This window comes from Myxine glutinosa, chromosome 4 (genome assembly GCF_964187855.1).
Source record: "Myxine glutinosa chromosome 4, kmMyxGlut1.1, whole genome shotgun sequence".
Lineage (NCBI taxonomy): Eukaryota > Metazoa > Chordata > Myxini > Myxiniformes > Myxinidae > Myxine > Myxine glutinosa.
The window spans coordinates 122,242,258-122,263,683 of NC_136264.1; the positions used below are offsets into that span (position 1 = coordinate 122,242,258).

Sequence of the window (21,426 nt, forward strand, 5' to 3'; positions counted from 1 at the left end):
AATCATTGGAATCTCCCGCGATGAAACTAACTCCGAGGGCCTTTCACTCACTCACCCCAGGCAGGTTGGTGGTCTTTCTGTCTTCTACAGACTCCTCTCTGGCCGAGCCCCCTCACCCCCCCTCCCCCCAGCCCTGTCTGTGCTCTGTCGCCCAAGTACTCCTTCAGGTCGCACAAGATCTGCCAGCAACCCTCTTCTGGTGAAACTGCCAAAATCAAGACTCTCTATTCACCTTCACTCTTTCATTCCTCTTTTCTCCCGCCTCTGGAACAAACTCCCTCACTCTCTTCAATCCCACTCCTCCCTCCAAGTCTTTAAAACAGCTGATCACCACCATCTCTTGTCTTCCCCTATCCAAAACCTTGATCTTTTATACCCCTGTTAATTCACCCCAGATCCACTCTTTTGAAACACTGACTTCTTTCTTGGAAGTCCTAGCAGTGTCCATGTGTTTTGTTTTACCTCTCCCACCCCACCCCCCCTACGCATTCCTCCTCCCCCCCAAGCCCTCACCTTCCTACAGATCTCCCGATGTCCCTGCTCTCAAATGTTGTAGTTGTGTGCTTCCCTCTCTCCCCATCTTGTCTCCCGCTCCCTTTATGATATGTTGTCTGTGTCAGTTTGTCTTTTTGTGATCAATGTTAGCTCTTACACGAGCCTCGATCTTGTATGCAAAAAAATAAATAATACATACGTACGGACAGACAAACACTGTTCCCTATGGGCTTGGCCGTAAAAATCACAATAAATACAATACCAAAACCCCTATTTCTGTCAAAGCAATGTTATGTTTGTTTTTATTCTCACTACAGTTATTCTGGAAGTCTAAAAGATGAAAAATGTGATGCAAGCCACAGCCTTTTAAAATCCTGTGGCACAAACATCTAACCTAAAATGATATTATAGGGATGCAGAAACTCACAGGAAAAATCTCGCATAAAGAGGTGACGCCACAAGCCTTGGTCATTGGACAACAGGTTTAAGTGCCGGCAAGTGGCAGACATGGCAAGAAGGGAATGGGCGGACAGCTGAGCCAGGATGGTAAGCAAGAGTTCACAGGGCAGTGCAAGGAGACCAGTCACGGGTGGCAGCTCCAGACCTGTCCACACAAGTTAAACTAGTCAAGGGCTCTAAATTCTCAATGTTGCAGCTTAGATCAGCAAAAGCAATCCTCTTTTGCCTACCTCTCCTCATGACCTCGAGTGCAGAATAGGCCACATGATCTTTGAAGATGCGGGACAGAGTTGGCAGATTGGAGTACACATCTGTGGTGACAAGGCCTGGTGAACAGCGAGAGGTTATAGATGTATCACTGCTGGAGGCATCGTGGCTGTTATATAGGAAGTCAAGTAGTGTACACTCTACAGAACTTCTCAATATTCCCAGCCAGGTAAAATGAATAAAAAACACAAAAAACAAATATTGTGTTTAAGTCAGGAATTGAAAATTATAAATATAACAGAGGCCTGAGGTTCCAGCCAGAATGGTATTGATATGATTTTTGGGTCGATCCATTACAATGTGCTTTTAAAGACATACTGTATCATTATTTAACAAAATATGACCACTATGTTACCAAGCAGGCATGGACATTTATGAACTTGTATCTATGATCTATGAACAATAATAAAAATTTAGAACATCTATGATCTTGTGGCCTTACAGGCCAGAGGAATCACTTCAATGGATCCTTAAGGAATGATGTAATTTCAGACCATTTCCTGATGTCACACCTGATGTCACGTTGGTAACGTAGCATGCTGTTTGCAGCTTAAGTGCAGTGAGCGACTCTTCACACACACCGGCTGCCACCGATGCTACAAACACACCAGGACACACAGCAGAAATTTCCCCGTTGCAATAATTGTAAACACCAGACATTTGTTGTCTGTTGTTAATCTCAACAAAATAAGACAGGACATCATAACTGGAAATTAAATAGTCTGCACTCTTGGCTTCTGTTCTCCATCAGGAGAGAAAGGCAAATGGTGTAAGCTATGCATGCTCCAATTACAATGCAAGACTGATTGCTGTAGTTACACTGGTAAGAAATAAATGTGAAATGTAAAGCAGTGTTATAAGAGTGCAAGGTATGATAAATCGACTGGAAAAAGAAATGCAGTAGTAAATCATGCCTGCCTTCCTTTTCAGGTTAAGAAATTGTAATCATTACACTTGGTTTACCAATAAAAACATATTTTAAACAATTATTTCCCCATAAAGTTCTGGTTTTACTGGTTAGTAGCCCAGAAATGCTTTTTGGTCATTGGCTTTCCTGAACCAATTTGAAGCAAGCTTTCATAAGTTACTCCAGGTATTATACATTGTAAGAAAAGTCACGATTAGTTCTTTGGGTTGAGTTCAGTTTCCACTCATTTACATACAAATAGTGGCTAGACCACACCTATATAATGACCATATTTGGTAGGGCCATGATCGTGGCCGGTCAACCTGTGCGTGTCGGCCATGATTGTGGCCCGATGCGCTTTATGGGTTAATGGAATGCACCTTTTGACATTTAAACTCAGGTGTGGTACAAAAACTTCAACGTTTTGAACTAGTTTTCAATTGATGTACTGTATTTTTAGGCATATAAGTGGATACTTTTCCGTCTGAAATTCCGGGCCTCGAGTTATGCTGAGAATCGACTTGTCTTTTTTATGTTGAAGGCTCCAGTCATGGACTATATAGTCCTCGTCGAGGCTAAGCCTTAAACAAAAGAGCTGCATTGATAGAAAAGTAAAGATAGAGAGAATAGTCTAAGAGTTTTTGAGGAAGTAAAAAAAAAAATCTGCTTTTTGAAAAGGGGAAGGTCGTAAGTGTTTGGAAAGACAAGAGAAGGTAAAGAGTTCCAGAATTTGGCAGTGGAGGGGAAGAAACAAATATCAATGGTTCAAGACAACGAATCGCGTGAAATGAAATGAAATGAAAAAAATTGCAGTGTTCATTTTATTCAATAAATTGTATAATTGGTAATTTGAAATACACCACAGAAATCATTGCCCAGAATGTTTGCCGATTGGGTGAGCATTTAAATGTTAATCCACTCACTGACCCATCCAAATTATTCAATCAATAACGAGCACACACTCACCAATTATATTTAATATTTATAATTTAATTTAATGATAATATTACTTCCCCCTTTCAAAACCAATCATATGTACCCATTAGTACATCATCTCAAAATGCCTCTCAAAGTCACGGAAGTTGTACACAGCAGCTTGGATGTTGTTCGCTAAGGAATTAAGGAGAATAAAAGGAGAATCGCTAAGGAGAATAAAATTTGATTGAAGTTGAGTAGTTCCTTGATCATAGAGTGACAGACAGACAGTGAACCAATTGCTTAATTCCTCTTTGGGCTACATGCACGGAGTAATAATAATAATAGAAACAGCATGGTTGAAGGCCATTAGGTCATACCATTGACCACCAGAAGCTTGCCAAGTGGAAGGCAGGCGAGTACACAGGAAGCATTCGGACATAGATGGTGAGCATACTGTAAGACATAAGCTCCCATTCTGCGCCAGCCTTCAGGAAGTTGACCAGCGCTAGTTGTCGGGGCTGTGTCTGTCAGGCCCTGCAAGTGGAAAGACAATAGGATTTGGCACAAAAATAAAACAAAGTTGAGCAGAACAACTAAACAAACATGGGCGATTCCAGATGCAAGATCAAAGTAAATTTCCTGATCTCCGCTTATAATTCATTAAGGGGACACCAAAATTAAACTTGTGACATGGAGCTAAACATACCTCAAAGTAGAAACAAAAACTCATCAGAGAGCTGAATACGTCATGGAATGTTATCAGCTGAAAATAGTGTACTCACACTTCAATCAGTCAAGAGCCACACAAACCATACACACCACCCGGAAGATCCAGCATCGGCCTGATCATCTATTGTAATCAGTGATGAGGTGAATAAAGAAAGGATTGCTACTCTAGAGTTAGCAGCTAAAATAAATAAATAATGTGCTCCAACCTTATTCCTTCATGATGACGTGCCTTCTGTCACCAATAAAGTGGACAGTCCACAATAAACGATCAGAATATAGAATAGATGAGGGACAAAAGAATGCTTAAACCTGGATACCACACATTGCTCACATTCCATTACTAGCTGAATGCTTATTTAGGACATCAATCAGAGAAAAAGAAAAAAGAAAAAAAAAGATTCCCCAGAATTGTTCATCTTAACAATGAAATGCAAGGTTCATAGTAACTGGTTTGTTATGGGGAAGAAAAAAATATATATTGTTGCGGACGCGGTTAAAGATGTTATTTTACCGAGCGGTTGGTATTGCCGCGACCGAACAGTTATTCCCCGATTAGAACCCGATTCCACCCAAACGTTGGCCGGATCGCACCGCGGCTGCTCAATGAGGCAAAAGACTAAAACGACGAATGCAAAGAGGAAGACGAAGGCAAAGAAAGGTTTGGAAATACTACTAAATTTATTTACTATTTACACACATAAGCAAAAAGAAAGCAGTCACGTTTACTTACAGCACATAAGACTCAGGTGACACAGTGAAAATACTAGCTTACCTACAGTCTTAATTAACCCAGGACAGAACAAACAAAAGACAGACTCACGTGGGGAATGATGACAGGAATCGCAGGAGGTGGATGGCTGGAGGTGAACGCTTGGTGGAGGTGAACGCTTGGTGGAGCCAACGCGGAGCTTGGTGGAGGTGAACGCTTGGTGGAGCCAACGCGGAGCTTGGTGGAGCCTTGGTGGAGGTGAACGCTTGGTGGAGGTGAACGCTTGGTGGAGCCAACGCGGAGCTTGGTGGAGCCTTGGTGGAGGTGAACGCTTGGTGGAGCCAACGCGGAGCTTGGTGGAGCCTTGGTGGAGGTGAACGCTTGGTGGAGCCAACGCGGCTGGTGGGGGGTTGGTGTGACGGGTTCTCTCTCCTTCCCTCACAAGCTTCAGGACTCTTTCTCTCTCTTTCTTGGTCCCACCCAGTCCAACAACTTCCTCTCTTGCTTAGTCCAACTCAAGGCCTTTCTGTCTTCTGATCTCCTCCCTCCTCGACTCTCTCCGGGGGCCTCTGCCTCGGGTTATATAAGCCCCACCCTTGACCCTTTGCGAACCTCCCCAAAACGTTCTCTCTCCGCCCTCTAAAGCCAACCCCTCGTTCTGGGTTGGTCGGCAAGGGCTGGTTCACTCCTCCCCTCTATGACGAGGTGGGGACCCGCCTTTCTTCCCCAACCCTGCCTCATGGTCAATGGCGGATGAAGGGAAAACCGCCCAAAATGCAGTTGGCAATTGACGAAAAGGGGGAATGGAGGTTGTGGGAATGGGAATGAAGGGAATCTATCTCTTTCACTTGGTGCAATGGAGTACTTCTATTAATGGGAGACACAGCCTTACCCTAAAACACAGAATAAGATATAACTATCGAACAGGGGTATTCTATGATTGGCTGACGTGTATGCTTGTGGACTAATTATGGGACGCCCTTTGACCTTTACACAGCTCCGGAGGCAGGGGGCGCAGAATAACAATAATAATAATAATAAAGCACACAATCAAAAAAAAATACAGTCCTCATATCCGCAACAATATATACACAAGGGTCGGAACGAAAGTAATGGACCTTATTTTTCAGTTCAGAACCAAAGTGTCGTAGGAATGCTACATGAGATCACAATGATAGGTTTGGATCCCCCACCCATTTTAAGTTGAACAGCACACCAAGCTTTCAAAATGGTTGCACCCCTAAATGTTTGTATGACGCAGAGAACAGTTATTGAATTTCTTATCCCGGAAGAGGTTCCTCCAGTGGATATTCATCAGCGTTTAAAAAATGTGTAGTCGACTCTACCATTGATGTGCCCATCAAAAATGTTGGGCAAAGCGTTTTAAGAGCAGAGCGAAACTGATATCGACGTCTTGATGTGGTTGGCCTGCAACAGCAGTGACTCTGGAGAACAAGAGTCGGATTGATGTGCTCATTAAAGTGCATCCCAGTTCACAGAGACGAGGCAATTGAGGCTGTGCTTATACACCATATGTTTGTGCATTTCACTTTAACGCCTAAAACACATCAAATAAATCCTGCCCAACGTTTTGATCCATTCATGGTTGCATTCCCATTTCCACCCATTCCCGTTTTTCATTCCCTTATTGCAAATAATCCATCGGGTGTAATCCATAACTTTGTGTGTATTGTAATCCACAATTTTCATTGTGAGGCAGTTGCAGGAGAAGTACATGGAGAAGAGGAAGAAGTTGTTTCTTGGGTTTGTTGATCGGGAGAAAGCATTCGATCGGGTTCCACGCAAAGTATTGACATGGGCATTGAGGAAGTTAGGAGTGGAGGAATGGTTCATCAGAGTAGTGATGCCAATGTACAAAAGAGCGCGCACAGCTGTAAGGACGAAGGACGGGAACAGTGGTGAGTTTGAGGTGAAGGTGGGAGTGCATCAGGGGTCGGTACTAAGTCCACTACTATTTGCAGCTGTGATGGAGGTGCTGGCTCAGAACGTAAAGGAAGGTTTACCGAGGGAGTTGTTGTATGCAGATGATCTGGTGTTGATTGCGGAAAGTATGGATGGACTGAAGGAAAAGATGAACACGTGGAAGGAATGTATGGAGACAAAAGGTCTGAAGGTGAATATCGGAAAGACGAAGGTGATGGCAAGTGGTAAAGCATGTGGTGAGGTGGAAAGAACTGGGAAATGGCCCTGTGCTGTGTGTAGGAAGGGTGTCGGAGTGAACTCCATTCAGTATACAATGTGCACTGAGTGGGTTCATCAAAAATGTAGTGGTCTGAGAGGGTCATTAACCAGTGTGGCAGCTACATTCAAATGTAAGGTGTGCACAGAGGGAGCTGCAGATGGAGGAAATGTTGAGTTGGATCTTGGAGACGGCGTGAAGCTGGAAGGTGTGAAAACATTTTGCTACCTCGGAGACATGCTGAATGGAGAAGGTGGATCAGACTCGGCAACGGTTGCTCGAGTGAGATGTGCATGGAAGAAGTTTTGGGAACTGAGTGGCGTGCTGACGAGGAGGGGAGAGTCATTGAAGCTGAAGGGAAAGGTGTATGCGCCATGTGTGAGAAGTGTTATTATTTATGGGAGCGAGACATGGGTTATGAACGTAGAGCAGCAACGAAGGCTGGAAAGGGTGGAAATGCGAATGGTTCGGTGGATGTGCAGAGTATCGTTGAGAGAGAGGAAGACAAATGATGAATTGCAAAAGATGATGGGAATAGAGCCTGTGATGGATGCCGTGAAGAGAAACAGGTTGAGATGGTTTGGTCATGTGTTGAGGAAGGGTGAAAGTGACTGGTTGAGAAGAGTGATGGAAATGAATGTATAAGGAAGTAGAGGACGGGGAAGACCGAGAAAGACCGAGAAAGACTTGGCTAAAGATGGTGGAAGAAGAAATGCGGGCAAGGGGGTTAACAAGGAGAGATGGAGAAAATAGGGCAAAATGGAGAAGATTGTCATGGGGACCGCAAGGCTAACCCCCGCTCTAGCAGGGAAAATGGCCTTTTAAAATGCATGTTGTTGTTGTGTGTATTGTAATCCTCTGTGTTGTGTGGCATTTTGTGCACACATCATTTTGACGGGCTTTTCCCTTTGTTAAAAATGAATATTTGAAGATTTCTAAAACAATAAAAAATGGACAAGCTTATTTAGCATTAAACATGAACAAAAACACATGTAGTTCTATACAAACAACAACAACAGGCATTTTAAGGCCATTTTCCCTGCAAGAGCGGGGGTTAGCCTTACGGTCCCCATGACAATCTTCTCCATCTTGCCCTATTTTCTGCATCTCCCCTTGTTAACCCCCTTGCCTGCATTTCTTCTTCGACCATCTTTAGCCAAGTCTTTCTCGGTCTTCCCCGTCCTCTACTTCCTTATGCATTCATTTCCATCACTATTCTCAACCAGTCATTTTCATCCTTCCTCAACACATGACCAAACCATTTCAAACCGTTTCTCTTCACAGCATCCATCACAGGCTCTATTCCCATCATCTTTCGCAATTCATCATTTGTCTTCCTCTCTCTCAACGATACGCCACACATCCACCGAACCATTCGCATTCCACCCTTTCTAGCCTTCGTTGCTGCTCTACGTTCATGTCTCATGTCTCGCTCCCATAAATCATAACACTTCTCACACATGCAGCATACACCTTTCCCTTCAGCTTCAACGACACTCCCCTCCTCGTCAGCACGCCAGTCAGTTCCCGAAACTTCTTCCATGCACATCTCACTCTAGCAACCGTTGCCGAGTCTGATCCACCTTCTCCATTCAGCATGTCTCCTAGGTAACAAAATGTTTTCACACCTTCCAGCTTCACGCCGTCTCCAAGATCCAACTCAACATTTCCTTCATCTGCAGCTCCCTCTGTGCACACCTTACATTTGAATGTAGCTGCCACACTGGTTAATGACCCTCTCGAACCACTACATTTTTGATGAACCCACTCAGTACACATTGTAGCTTGAATGGAATTCACTCCGACACCCTTCCTGCACACAGCACACGGCCACTTCCCAGTTCTTTCGACCTCACCACATGCTTTACCACTTGCCATCACCTTCGTTTTTCCGATATTCACCTTCAGACCTTTTGTCTCCATACATTCCTTCCACTTGTTCATCTTCTCCTTCAGTCCATCCATACTTTCTGCAATTAACACCAGATCATCTGCATACAACAACTCCCACGGTAAACCCTCCTTTACATTCCGAGCCAGCACCTCCATCACAGCTACAAATAGTAGTGGACTTAGTACCGACCCCTGATGCACTCCCACCTTCACCTCAAACTCGATTGTAGTTCTATACGATAATAAATGTAGTTCTATACGATTAATAAATATGTAGTTCCAAAAACAAATAAGCCACATTGTACACACCTTTGATACAAAACCAGCCTCTGCCATGAGCACATGCAGAGCCACAATTAAGGATTCATGTGCAGATTGTGGACATGCATCTGCTAGCGCGGCCTCGAGGCTGTGTGGCACATGTCCCGGCTTCGCTTCCATGCATAGCATCACTGGCAGAAACGGCGTAGATGGCTCCATCGCTGCTGGTAAGCTTGCATTATCTTCAGCAACAACTTCAGAGGTCACGGGTGAAGGTTCAGCAACACCTGAGGCTTGTGACCCTTGATCATTACGATGTTGTTGTGGCTCATCCATGGGCTTGAGGTCTGTTCGTGATACAGGTACAACCCGTCAATGATATGTCAAGGCCAGGAAGACCTGTGACCTCAGAAAGCCAATCTGAAGGATTCTTCAAGACAGCCGTTTTATCCACAAGGGGTAATGGAGATCATGCAAATAATAAATAAATAAATAAAACAAAACAACATTAACTTGTGCTGAACAAAGCTTTCAGGTTATTTATCCGAGAATTACAAAGCCATTTTCATATAGTCTTAAAATTATATTTATGTTCAGTTGAAGTTATTATGTCGTTGTATGACTGTTTTGGTGAGAAGAACAAACAGTAACCACGCCTTTATGTATGCCCTGATAAAAGTCAAGTTCATCATGTTTATTTATGAGAACTTTGTAAGGGTCAGGGTGGTTTAGTTCACTTGGAAAATCGAGTCGAGGTCAGTGAGTTAGGCTGCCCTCCATTTTGTAAAGTGATGTGTGTGTGTGTGTGTGTGTGTGTGTGTGCGTGCGTGCGTGTGTGTGTGTTAATCAGTATGTGGTCACATAGAGCAACTTTAATGTAGCGCCCCAAGCAGCCTTAGGCACAGTTCGACAAAGTTGTCCTGGGTAATAATAATATTTTTACATCACATTTAACCATAAGATGACTTTACCTTGATCGTGGTTTATATCAAACTTATTCACACCAGTTTCCGAGTGTATATTTACACACCGCCCGTAATTTGAGATATGCAACAAGGCCCACGGCCTCAAATAGCATACTACACTGGCCTTGGGTAAGTTTTGACAAAGTTGTCTAATTTAACTACAACACTTTAGTGTCAAAATTTACCATAATTGGATATTATACCTTGAGGACATTAGTCCATGTTTTATAATTCATGCAGTATTTCATGTGCATGTGCATGTTGTTGTTGAGGGCCATACTTTCCTTATCTCTACACCATATGAAGGAGGTTTGTCTGTGTGTGATGGATATCCTGCTAATTAAAATACAAGTTGATTAATAAGAATGATTAGACAGGTAAACCTTTACTTACATCAACCAATGCAGATGTATTTTACATTATGTATATGGATGAGGGAATTTATTGGTTGACTTATCAGCCTCATGCATTCCCAAAAGAACAAAAATGCTCTTGTAACAGTACTTTGTCAGTGAGTGAGTGAATGATTAAGACAGTGAGCTCGCAGATCTATTGTAATATTTACACCACAGAGGCTCTGCACTCTTTAATGATGTCTTGTTGTCAAATATGATTTGCAAGCCACCACAATTGCCCCGTTGTTGTCTCTCAACATAAATACATACACAGACGGCCTCTAAGCAAAGCTTTCATCCAGGAAACAAAAATGTTAAGATACCCCTTATCACATGCCCCCTCAGTCTTCATGTCCCCCTCCCCCACATCTACCCAACCACATACTCCAACACATCCCTTACCAACTATCCTTGGATCCGAGACAGGTCTCTCCCTTTCATTCATGAACACTCGGATCAGATCACCAGCTACGACCCCACAATCTTGCAGTGGAGTGTCAACATTTCCTGGCAGGATATCCTTCCCGTTCAAGGACAAGAAGAAATCTGTGTCTGACCTAAAAATCAGTGGAATAAAGCAAGTGATAAGGCAATGAATACAAGGAAAGGGTTGAAATAAATATTTCTGTCATACATTCGGTTTAAATGCAACAGTGCTGACTTATGATCTCAGGGTCTTGAGTTTGAGCCCCAGTTGTGCCGTTGAAATAACACCAGGTGGATTGATTCAGTTTGTCAGGCCTCTGAGCTCGGCAAAATGAGTACCGGCTTACTGGGGGTAATAAGCCATTCGAGTATCAGTGGCGACCCGTCTAGGATTGTACTCCTTGGCCAATGAAACTGCCTCAGCAGCCTTATGCACCTCACGTAGTGAAAGGAATATGGTTATACATGCAACAGTAGCCTAATTAAACGCTTACATTGTTACAGCTGTCATGTGGGCCAATTGGCCCAGACACACAGAGCTGGATTGAGGGCCTAATAACACGTTTGCCTAGCTCAATTTGATTTGTCAGATATCGATCGAGATGAAAAAGGGATTCATCATAGGCTTCTCCACCAATGGACACATCTGTTCTTCAGTTCTTGAACTGGACACAGACCCTTACAAATGTTGCAACTACTCTGGACTTCCCTCGTTCACTGCAACCGTACAAACCCTTGCAGACATCCAGCTGATGCCTGGCTTCATTGAGCAGGAGACAGATATTGTTTCTTGTCATCTTATGGCGCTTTTCCATTGCACAGTACGGTTAGGTACGACACTGTACAGGATGGTACGGTAATCCCTGTGTCGTTTTTCCATCGCACAACAGAACCGCGAAATAGACGGAGTTATCTGAAGTGACGAAAAAAAACCACGACCGAAAAAAACACAAAAAAACCACGACGTCATTTCTCATGCAACACTAAACTGTAAACAGCTCCGCAACTATGGAGGAACTTGAAGCTGTGTTTTACTTCTTCGTCGGGTTTTGGTTTTATTTGAACATGAGCTTTTTAGCGAAATGCAAAAAGAGAGAGGACGTGTTTGAGAATAAGCTGAAAGACACCAGAAAGAGGACTGATAAAAAAAGAAAGAAACAGTACGATACCGCGGTGGAAAAGCGCCATTAGATTCACTGAATTCAGTGCTAAACGCTTCCTCACAGTGTATACAAAAAGTGAGGAACTCATCTGATGTTCTTTCTTTAATCTGATGTTCTTTTCTTGTTGGTGATAATCTGCAGCGTCAGAATGAATTTGTCCAAGTCTGGTGAGCAATTTGCTCCAGCAGCCGGTTTGATTAATTCAGAGACCATCACCATCCTCAACGCACATCTGAATTCCTTTGCAGATGGATTGTCTCTGCACCCACCTTTCCTCCTTTATGGTTGAGAAGAGGTTCTCTACGACTTCCTGGTTCAGACGAAAAGTGGATAAATATTTCATGTCAAAATGGGATTGAAACCGATCACACAACTGTGTCACGCAAGATATGGCAAATTAAAAAAAACATTTTTGGATGGCATGGCTATGGAGATTGAGATTCTAACGTACATTGTAGGCATGGGCATTCGCAAGATAAATTTCAGAGTGGGGGTGGGGGGGGGGGGGGGGAGGAATTCAAAGGGGGGCAAAAATTGTGTGACTTGACTGTTGAAGCTCACAGACAAATTTCACCAAAAAAACGAAAATTAATCACAACTTTTAGTGTGTGTGTGTCTTGGACTGTTACCCGTTATAAGGTTAACTTGAACTTGTAAGTAAAATTGTAAATCTGATTTATTATTTTCGATTAATAGAACAATATTGTATTAAGTTTTTTAACGGTAATTTTTTTAGCATCTTCTTTCTTTCTTTTTCACACACGTAGGAATTCATCCAAGAGATGAAAAAGGGATTCATCATAGGCTTCTCCACCAAGCCGTTCCGACAGTGTTTCCAGCCCACCCTCCCCACAAACAGAAAGAACATAAAAAGCGAGCACCACCAAAGAAAAGGCCCTATCCTGATGATTCTATGTCTGGACCACCAGAGAAGAGAAATCTAGCTGAAGTTTTCTCAGATGATCATGGTTACAGTGCATCTCCTGATATTATTGAACAAGAACTGAGACAAACCAAACACAAATTACAAGAAGCACGCAAAGAACTGAAAGGGCTCAAGCAGAAGTTGAGAAGAAGGGACAGAAGCTTATCGAGACAGTGAAAGATCAGAACATGATCAGTCAAGGGCAGCTTGACCTCTTACATCTGAACTTTGGCGAAAAAAACATTCACACTCATCGAAAATGAACTGAAAGCACAGGATGCAGATAAGCACGGTCTTAGGTACTCTGATCAACTGAAACAGTTTGCTGTTACTCTGCACTTTTACAGTGCTCAGCCCTATGATTTTTTGCGAGAATATATGCATCTTCCATACCCAGCTACTATTCGTAAATGGAGTTCCAGCATTAGTTGTCAGCCAGGATTTCTCACCGAAGTCATAAACCATTTAGAACAGATGGAGAAGGAAAATTCACACACAAAACATTGTGTACTTGTTCTGGATGCAATGGCACTGAAGAAAGAAATAAAGTACGACCCCCAAAGTGGGAGCTATGCAGGGTTTGTTGACTGTGGACATTTTCAACCTTCATGCAGTGATAGCCTTGCTACAGAAGCACTTGTATTTATGGTTGTTGGCCTTACAGGACATTGGAAGTTACCTGTCGCATATTATCGAGCTTATCATTTATCTGGTAATGTTCAAGCTGGGATGATTAAACAGCTGATTTGTGCATCGACGGATGCTGGGATGGAAGTACATGGAGTTGTATGTGATGGGACATGTGCTAATCAGACGACTGCATCCGCGTTAGGCTGTTCCATCACCCCTGGGTCCATTCAGCCATACTTTCCTCATCCTTTGGATTCCAGTGCGAAGGTGTACTACATATTTGATGCTTGTCATCTCATCAAGCTTGTTCGAAATTGCCTTGCGACCTATGGTACAATATTACATGATGGGAAAATCTTATCTTGGTGTTATGTGGAGAAACTGCATGAAATTCAACAGACAGATAACTTGAACTTGGCCAACAAACTGAAATCAAAGCACATTTTGTGGAAGCAACATAAGATGAATGTCCAGCTTGCAGTTCAAGCATTAAGTTCGTCTGTGGCCGATGCCATTGATTTCCTCAGAGATGACCTAAAAATGCCACAGTTTGCTGGGAGTAAACCAACCACAGAGTTCATAAGACGTGTTGATAAGTTGTTTGACTTAATGAATTCCAAAACCCCACATGCGAAAGGCTTCAAAGCAGCCAATGAATCGGTTTAACCTGAACAGCAGGAAGGGTTGGTTGGACGACACCAATAAATACTTGGAAGCTGTTACAGATGACAGTGGACAATGCTTGACCCTGAGTAGAAGGAAGACAGCATGGATTTGGTTCTTGGGTACCATTGACTCTGTTCTTGCAATTTTCCATCGCCTCCTGACCATGCCACAGCCATTCAAATATGTCTGTACATTCAAGATGTCACAGGACCACATAGAGATGTTATTTAGCAGTGGTCGCACTTTTCATCAAAACCACTGAAGAAATTATATTCTATCTTGTTTTTTTGTATGGTTGTACGATCTTTTATTATTACAGTGAAACACAGAGAATTGTGGATTTATTTCTGAAATTGACTTGTATAGTATGTGCATTTATTTCAGCTTCATTCTTTTTTCTTTTTATAGAAGAACATTGGCAGTTAATGGCCCAATGACATTGTCACATGACGTCACAGGGAAAGTTCAGATTTAGGTACTGGAAACTGTGAAGGAGTCTGTGTTTCCTCACTTGGCTGATCATTTTCATGAGCAAGACCTCGCAGACGAAGATGACCATGGCAGCCAGCTGGTCAAAATGATCAGTAAACTTTTTGTGCAGAGTGTGCTGCACCACCACGGGCGACTGTATACAGAAAGATATGTCAAAAACAATCAAGTCTCTAAGCGGCACCAGCTTACAAAAACAATTTTGTTTCTGGGCCAGTGAATGTTGTATGTGTACAAAACCTAGATTTTTTTTTTCTTGGACTCTAATGAATAACATTAAGATTTTACTGGAGATATGTATCATTGTTTTCAAAACCACTGTTGGTCATATTATACATATTCTTGCATCAGGTTAATTTTGCCCTTATACCGGTGTACATTAAAGGATAGCAAACCTTAAAGACTTTTTTCCCCACGTATCAAAAGATGTAAAAAAAACCCCAAAAAACCACCTTCAGAGGCCATTTCCCCCCGCAAAGCGGGGGTTGGCCTTTTTCGGGAACCGTGGTTGTTGTTGTTTTTCGGTCCCCTTTTTGAAGCAATGTTTTATGGCCGGATGCCCTTCCTGACGCCAACCCTTTTTGCCGCCTTTAACGACAAACAGGGAATTACCAGTGAACTGGTACTCAATTAGCCGACCTCGGAAGGATGACAGGCTGAGTCAACCCCCCTGGCATGAATTCAGCCCCCCTGGCGTATCAAAAGATGTTAGAGAAGTCTAAAACAACTACACATTTTCCCTTTGGTGTTTTCTTTAGTGGCTTTTTGACCCAAAATACATTTGTACATTTTCCATGGGCCGTACCATATTGAGACCCTGTGATGTAATGGGGTCCCATCGAGCCAGACTACCATCACAAGGTCAATTCTAAAACATGCCTGTAGCAACGTCACATGTGCAGCCTCAACAAAATCCAACAATCTGCTTTGGATTTTTGTTAGGTCATGCGAAGAATGGATGTGGTGTTTGTTTGTTTATTTGTTGGGGTGTTTGTTTGTTTGTTTGTTTGTTGGGGTGTTTGTTTGTTTGTTTGTTTGTGTGTGTGGTTGGTTAGTTTTTTTTGTTTTTTTTTGTATACTGAATCGGGGCTCGTGAAAGAGCTAACATTTACTTCACAAACAAATCGACCAGACAAACAAAATACACAAAAAAGAGGGAGCGGAAGACAAGATGGGGAGAAAAGGGGAAGCACACAAACACAACATCCGAGAGCAGGGAGATGTGTGGAAGGGAGAGGGCCCGGGGGGAGGAGGCATGGGAAGGGGGGGGGGGGGGAGGGAGAAGTATAAAGCACAAGGACACCAAGGACTTCCAGGACAGAAGTTGGTATTTCAAAAAGGGGAATTGGGGTGAAATTAGCGGGGGTAGAAAAGATCAAGGTTTTGGATGGGGGAAGATAAGAGATTGTGGTGAACAGCTGTTTTAAAGACCTGGAGGGTGGAGTGGGATTGAAGAGAGTGAGGGAGTTTGTTCCAGAGGCGGGAGAAAAGAGGAATGAAGGAGTGAAGGTGAGCAGAGAGTCTTGATTTTGGCAGTTTAACCAAAAGAGGGTTGCAGGCAGATCTTGTGCGACCTGTAGGAATATTTGCGGGACAGAGCCCAGAGAGAGCTGGGGGGGGCAAGGCCAGAGAGGAGTCGGTAGAAGACGGAAAGACCACCAACCTGCCTGCGGTGAGTGAGTGAGAGGCCCTTGGAGTTAGCTTCATCGCGGGAGATTCCAATGATTCTGAATGCTTTGGTTTCAACAGCGCGAAGGCGAGCTAGGTGTGAGGCAGGAGCACCAGCCCAGAGGGGAGAGCAGTATTCCATTGAGCTGCGGATGAAAGCCTTGTATGTGGTGAGGAGCTCAGGTGTGCCAAGGAAGGACTTCGCACGACGGAGGATGCCCAGTCGGCGACTGGCTTTGGAGGCCAGATTTGAAATGTGGTTTTTCCAGGAAAGATCATGGCAGATAGTGAGACCCAAAAGCTTGAGTGACAGAACTTCTTGGAGAGGATTATTCAGAAAGTGGATGGGAGGGTTGTCCAGTCGGTCTTTTCGGAGAGACATCGTAAGAGTGTGAGATTTGTCAGGATTGAAAGACATGTTCCACTTGTTTGCCCAGTCTGTGATTTTGTCAAGGTCTGCAGAGAGTGAGGAGGCTGCAGATTGCCGATCTGAGGGATGAAGAATGGAGCGACAGAGAGTAGAGTCGTCAGCAAAGAGATAGAGAGGATTTTCAAGAGAGTCAGAGAGATCATTGATGAAGACCAGAAAAAGCACAGGGCCCAGAACACTGCCTTGGGGAACTCCAGCCTGAACAGGAAGAGGAGATGAGAGAAACCCATTCAGGGCCACACGTTGACTACGACTAGAGAGGAAGTCCACCAGCCATGCGTGGAGATTTCCATGGATACCAAAAGAGGAGAGTTTGGTGAGCAGAGCGGGGTGCCAGACTGTATCGAAGGCACGTGATATGTCAAGGGAGACTGCTCTAATTTCCTGTTTGGCATTGAGGACGTCCATCCATTGTTGAGAAAGCAGAAGCAGCATGTCCAGAGTGGAGTGTCCAGGTCTGAAACCAAATTGATGATCAGAGATCAAGCCATTGGAGAAGAGGAAAGATTTCATATCTGAAGCAATGATGGATTCCATGACCTTGCTGATAATTGGGAGAAGGCTGATTGGTCTGTAGTTGCTGGGATCTGTTTTTGCACCTTTTTTGTGCAAAGCGGTGATGTTGGCAGATTTCATTGGAGGTGAGAGTTGGGATGACTGACTGGAGGTGAGAGTTGAGATGACTGACTGGAGATGAGAGTTGGGGTGACTGACTGGAGGTGCGAGTTGGGATGACTGACTGGAGGTGAGAGTTGGGATGACTGACTGGAGATGAGAGTTGGGATGTCTGACTGGAGGTGAGGGTTGGGATGTCTTGGGTGGGTTGCGTGGGTGGATGGGTGGGTGGTTGGGTGGGTGGGTGGTTGGGTGGGTGGGTGGTTGGGTGGGTGGGTGGTTGGGTGGGTGGGTGGTTGGGTGGGTGGGTGGTTGGGTGGGTGGGTGGGTGGTTGGGTGGTTGGTTGGTTGGGTGGGTGGTTGGTTGGGTGGTTGGGTGGGTGGGTGGTTGGGTGGCTGGTTGGGTGGCTGGTTGGGTGGCTGGTTGGGTGGCTGGTTGGGTGGCTGGTTGGGTGGGTGGCTGGCTGGTTGGTTGGGTGGGTGGTTGGTTGGGTGGGTGGTTGGTTGGGTGGTTGGTTGGGTGGTTGGTTTGGTGGGTGGCTGGTTGGTTGGTTGGTTGGGTGGCTGGTTGGTTGGTTGGGTGGTTGGTTGGGTTTGTGGCTGGTTGGTTGGGTGGGTGGGTGGGTGGCTGGTTGGGTGGTTGGGTGGTTGGGTGGGTGGGTGGTTGGTTGGGTTTGTGGCTGGTTGGTTGGGTGGGTGGGTGGGTGGGTGGCAACCAACCATGGTTGGGTGGTTGGGTGGTTGGGTGGATGGTTGGTTGGGTGGTTTTTGGTTGGTTGGTTGGTTGGTTGGTTGGTTGGTTGGGTGGTTGGGTGGGTGGGTGGTTGGGTGGGTGGGTGGTTGGGTGGGTGGTTGGGTGGGTGGGTGGTTGGGTGGTTGGGTGGGTGGTTGGGTGGGTGGAAACCAACCATAGTTGGGTGGTTGGGTGGGTGGGTGGGTGGTTGGTTGGGTGGGTGGTTGGTTGGGTGGGTGGGTGGTTGGTTGGGTGGGTGGGTGGTTGGTTGGGTGGGTGGGTGGGTGGAAACCAACCATGGTTGGGTGGTTGGGTGGGTGGTTGGGTGGGTGGGTGGTTGGTTGGGTGGGTGGTTGGTTGGGTGGGTGGGTGGGTGGTTTGGTGGTTGGGTGGGTGGTTGGGTGGTTGGTTTGGTGGGTGGCTGGGTGGTTGGTTGGGTGGGTGGAAACCAACCATGGTTGGGTGGGTGCTTGGGTGGGTGGGTGCTTGGAAACCAACCATGGTTGGGTGGTTAGGTGGGTGGTTTTTGGTTGGTTGGGTGGGTGGGTGTGTGGCTGGTTGGTTGGGTGGCTGGTTGGTTGGGTGTGTGGCTGGTTGGTTGGGTGTGTGGTTGATTGGTTGGGTGGTTGGGTGGTTGGTTGGGTGTGTGGTTGATTTTGTATTTATTTTTTTATTATTATTTTTAAATTAAGGTTTGAATTATAAATGAAGTTGCAATGAATTAAATTAAATATGAAAGTGATCTTTCTTGTCACTGTGCCTCAGTTTTTTTATGTTGCAGTTTTATACTATCAGCATATAAATGTGATTGTGCCCCCCTTCCCGTTAGTGAGCCGAGTGAATGTCCAGATGACCGAGTACAACTTAGGTTTATCATGGGTGTTTTATAATCAACTGTTTTACACTCCATCAATAATCAGGAAAATATAACTTTTTCTTTTAGGTAAATAAATGTATCGTTCGTTCATTCGTGTGGTTGCCAACTTCAATCAAGATTGGTGCTTTAATGTTTGATAAATAGTGGCAATGACTATATTATTCGTTTAGATTAAAGAAAAAAGAAACAAATAATAAAAATCAACTTTAAACGGCCACTCGTTCTTAGACACCATGGCGTTGCCGTTAGTGTGCGCATCCGTGTACTAGTTGCCCCCCAAAAACATGGCGGCCGGGTCTCCACGGTGGCACGGCCGGGTCTCCACGGTGGCACGGCCGGGTCTCCACGGTGGCACGGCCGGGTTCTGTACGCGGGATAGCGAGTGCGCCCTCTCGTCTATAATATAACGATGATACGGACAGACAAACACTGTTCTAGACGACTTTGCCCTTTGGGCGAGACCGTAAAAATCTTAAGGCTTCATAAGACAATAATAAGGCCTCATCAAATAAGTTATGAATTTAAGGGAACTTATTTTATTAACAAGTTTTAAATGAAGAAATATACCTTTGGCTTTTCCCCGATTACCTTGATATTCGATTCGATCTGGCCTATACCTAATGGGTGACATATCGACAACAGCATAAAATGAGTTTTGAGTTCTCTTAATTCATGATTAGACAAACCTTAGCCCTAATTCAGGAAGAACGTCCCTCTTCACCAACTCCTCGAGATCACCTCGCGAACCCCCAGGTGGAACCACAAGGGGCCGCGAAACGCCCCCACACCGAACACGAAACCTCATTGTCACCGGCAGAGTTTCAGGACAATAATCCGATATTCCTTTTACCAACGTGTTTGTAACCTTCTCTTTCTTTAACTTCGTAACGGCAAAGTATCAACTGCCAAAGCCATCTGCGCCTGTCGTCATGTTTTGCTTCCGCTGTAGCGATCACGTGACGTAATTTTTATTTTTTTTTATTTTTTACTGTACGAGGCAATATTATGGATAATGTTTTCATAATTAATATAATATTTTCTATTTGGGTAGGCATTTGTTTCTTCTAACGACGTTAGATTAAAATTACACATCTAAATTTGTTCTAAAAGAATGCTCAATTGAGAAAATTTAAACTGTAACACACGAGCGTATCATTATATATCAACACACCTTCAATAGTACTACCAAGAAATAGCGAATTAACAAGAAGAAAAATCATTATACCTCAAAGTTTAGTCAGAGATTTAGATGAGATTAGTAAATAAGCAAGAAAAATGCGAAAAATCAAACCTTGTGTTTTATTTTGTATCTAAATTGCAGCTCCTGAATTCCCGTAGGTATTGCTCTTCAATTTTTTTCAAAAGTACATACATGGTATTATTTGAAATGTTTAACGTTGATGATGATGATGATTTAGATAACGATACAGTGCAACGTGATCTCCAGCTGTTTGTTTGCAAATCAGGTGAATGCACATATTCCACTCCATAGGCATAGCCACTTCCTCTTTCCTCCGTCTTTCATGTCTATCCCTCCAGTTCCCTTCCCGCTTCTTTCTTCACGTAATCCCCAAGCCAGGCCACAGTGTCTGCGTTCAATGAGACTCGACCTGCGGCTTACAGAATCCTCACTCCATTGATCGGTTTGACCACAGGAAGGAAGGAAACGTTCGAGCAGGTCGGTCGCAAACAACGTACTGTACAAATACAAGGTAAATGCAAGATCTGGCGTCGCTTCACTGTAAATTGTGGCACTGTACCGCATAGGGCGTACAGTGAGTGAGTGAGTGTGCTTGGGTCCAATGGATATTGTAAATGCCCTGGGTTGATGTACGAGGAGTTTCTTTGAATCGACCATATCTCCCGTTTCAGGTTGTCTTTTGCTTACTGGACTTTGGGAGTTGGTCTGGTCGATTTGGCGTTTGATTTCGTGATTGCATCAGCTGTTGCCAAAACGACCTCTGTCTCTGACAATTTAAAGGAATTGCTGGTATACAATGGTCGACATGTGTTTTTCATTCTCGCACGCCATTGCTGTCCTTTTCGGCTGTACATTGGCTGACTGACGACTATTAAGGGTACTGGCACACAAAGTCAATGGCCGACTCTTTTTCTGGCACGCAATGGCCGACTCTTTTTCTGGCACGCAATGGCCGACTTTTTATATGAGAGGACCGCGTTGTTGTTCTTGTTGTTGGGGTGCCTTTTTGAATAGCGCATGCGCATACACTCGGACGTGCGTTGGTATGAGGTAAACATCGCGGACTAAAATCGCGATTTGTTTGAAGAAACCAGAATAAATTTAGCAACAAAGACAACATGAATGTTTTCATATCGATATCCTTTCACAGAACTTGGCACAAGTTAGGTGTAATTATTGAATACTAGCCAAAACCCGTGGAACATCCACGGAAGGGAGGATGTGGTGTATTTTTTTATTTTTTATTTTTTTTTGTATACTGAATCGAGGCTCGTGAAAGAGCTAACATTTACTTCACAAACAAATCAACCAGACAAACAAAATACCCAAAAAGAGGGAGCGGAAGACGAGATGGGGAGAGAAGGGGAAGCACACAAACACAACATCCGAGAGCAGGGAGATGTGT

At 44.2% G+C, this 21,426-nt stretch overlaps 2 protein-coding genes across 9 annotated transcripts in view; one reads left to right on the forward strand and one right to left on the reverse strand.

Moving 5' to 3' along the window:
* FBXO7 (F-box protein 7) overlaps positions 1–19,788 on the reverse strand; it is a 31,939-nt gene extending 12,151 nt beyond the window's left edge. The window contains exons 1-7 of the mRNA XM_068113308.2: positions 19,507–19,788; positions 10,601–10,755; positions 8,887–9,185; positions 3,424–3,580; positions 1,734–1,817; positions 1,185–1,280; positions 923–1,099 (exon numbers count right to left, since the gene is read on the reverse strand). Of these exons, the coding sequence (XP_067969409.1) occupies positions 923–1,099; positions 1,185–1,280; positions 1,734–1,817; positions 3,424–3,580; positions 8,887–9,185; positions 10,601–10,755; positions 19,507–19,625 (1,087 nt within the window). The 5' untranslated portion in view covers positions 19,626–19,788. The remainder of the gene's footprint in view (positions 1–922; positions 1,100–1,184; positions 1,281–1,733; positions 1,818–3,423; positions 3,581–8,886; positions 9,186–10,600; positions 10,756–19,506) is intronic.
* A 434-nt stretch (positions 19,789–20,222) lies between these two features.
* Positions 20,223–21,426, forward strand: part of CCDC22 (CCC complex scaffolding subunit CCDC22) — a 101,404-nt gene continuing 100,200 nt past the window's right edge. Inside the window, exons 1-2 of one of the 8 annotated variants that reach the window (XM_078776367.1) lie at positions 20,237–20,532; positions 20,693–20,810. The gene's annotated coding sequence lies outside the window, so the exon portion shown is untranslated. Of the gene's footprint in view, positions 20,533–20,558; positions 20,811–21,426 lie in introns of those variants that run through there. The other 7 variants (XM_078776371.1, XM_078776368.1, XM_068113307.2 and 4 more) reach the window with 7 other exon arrangements.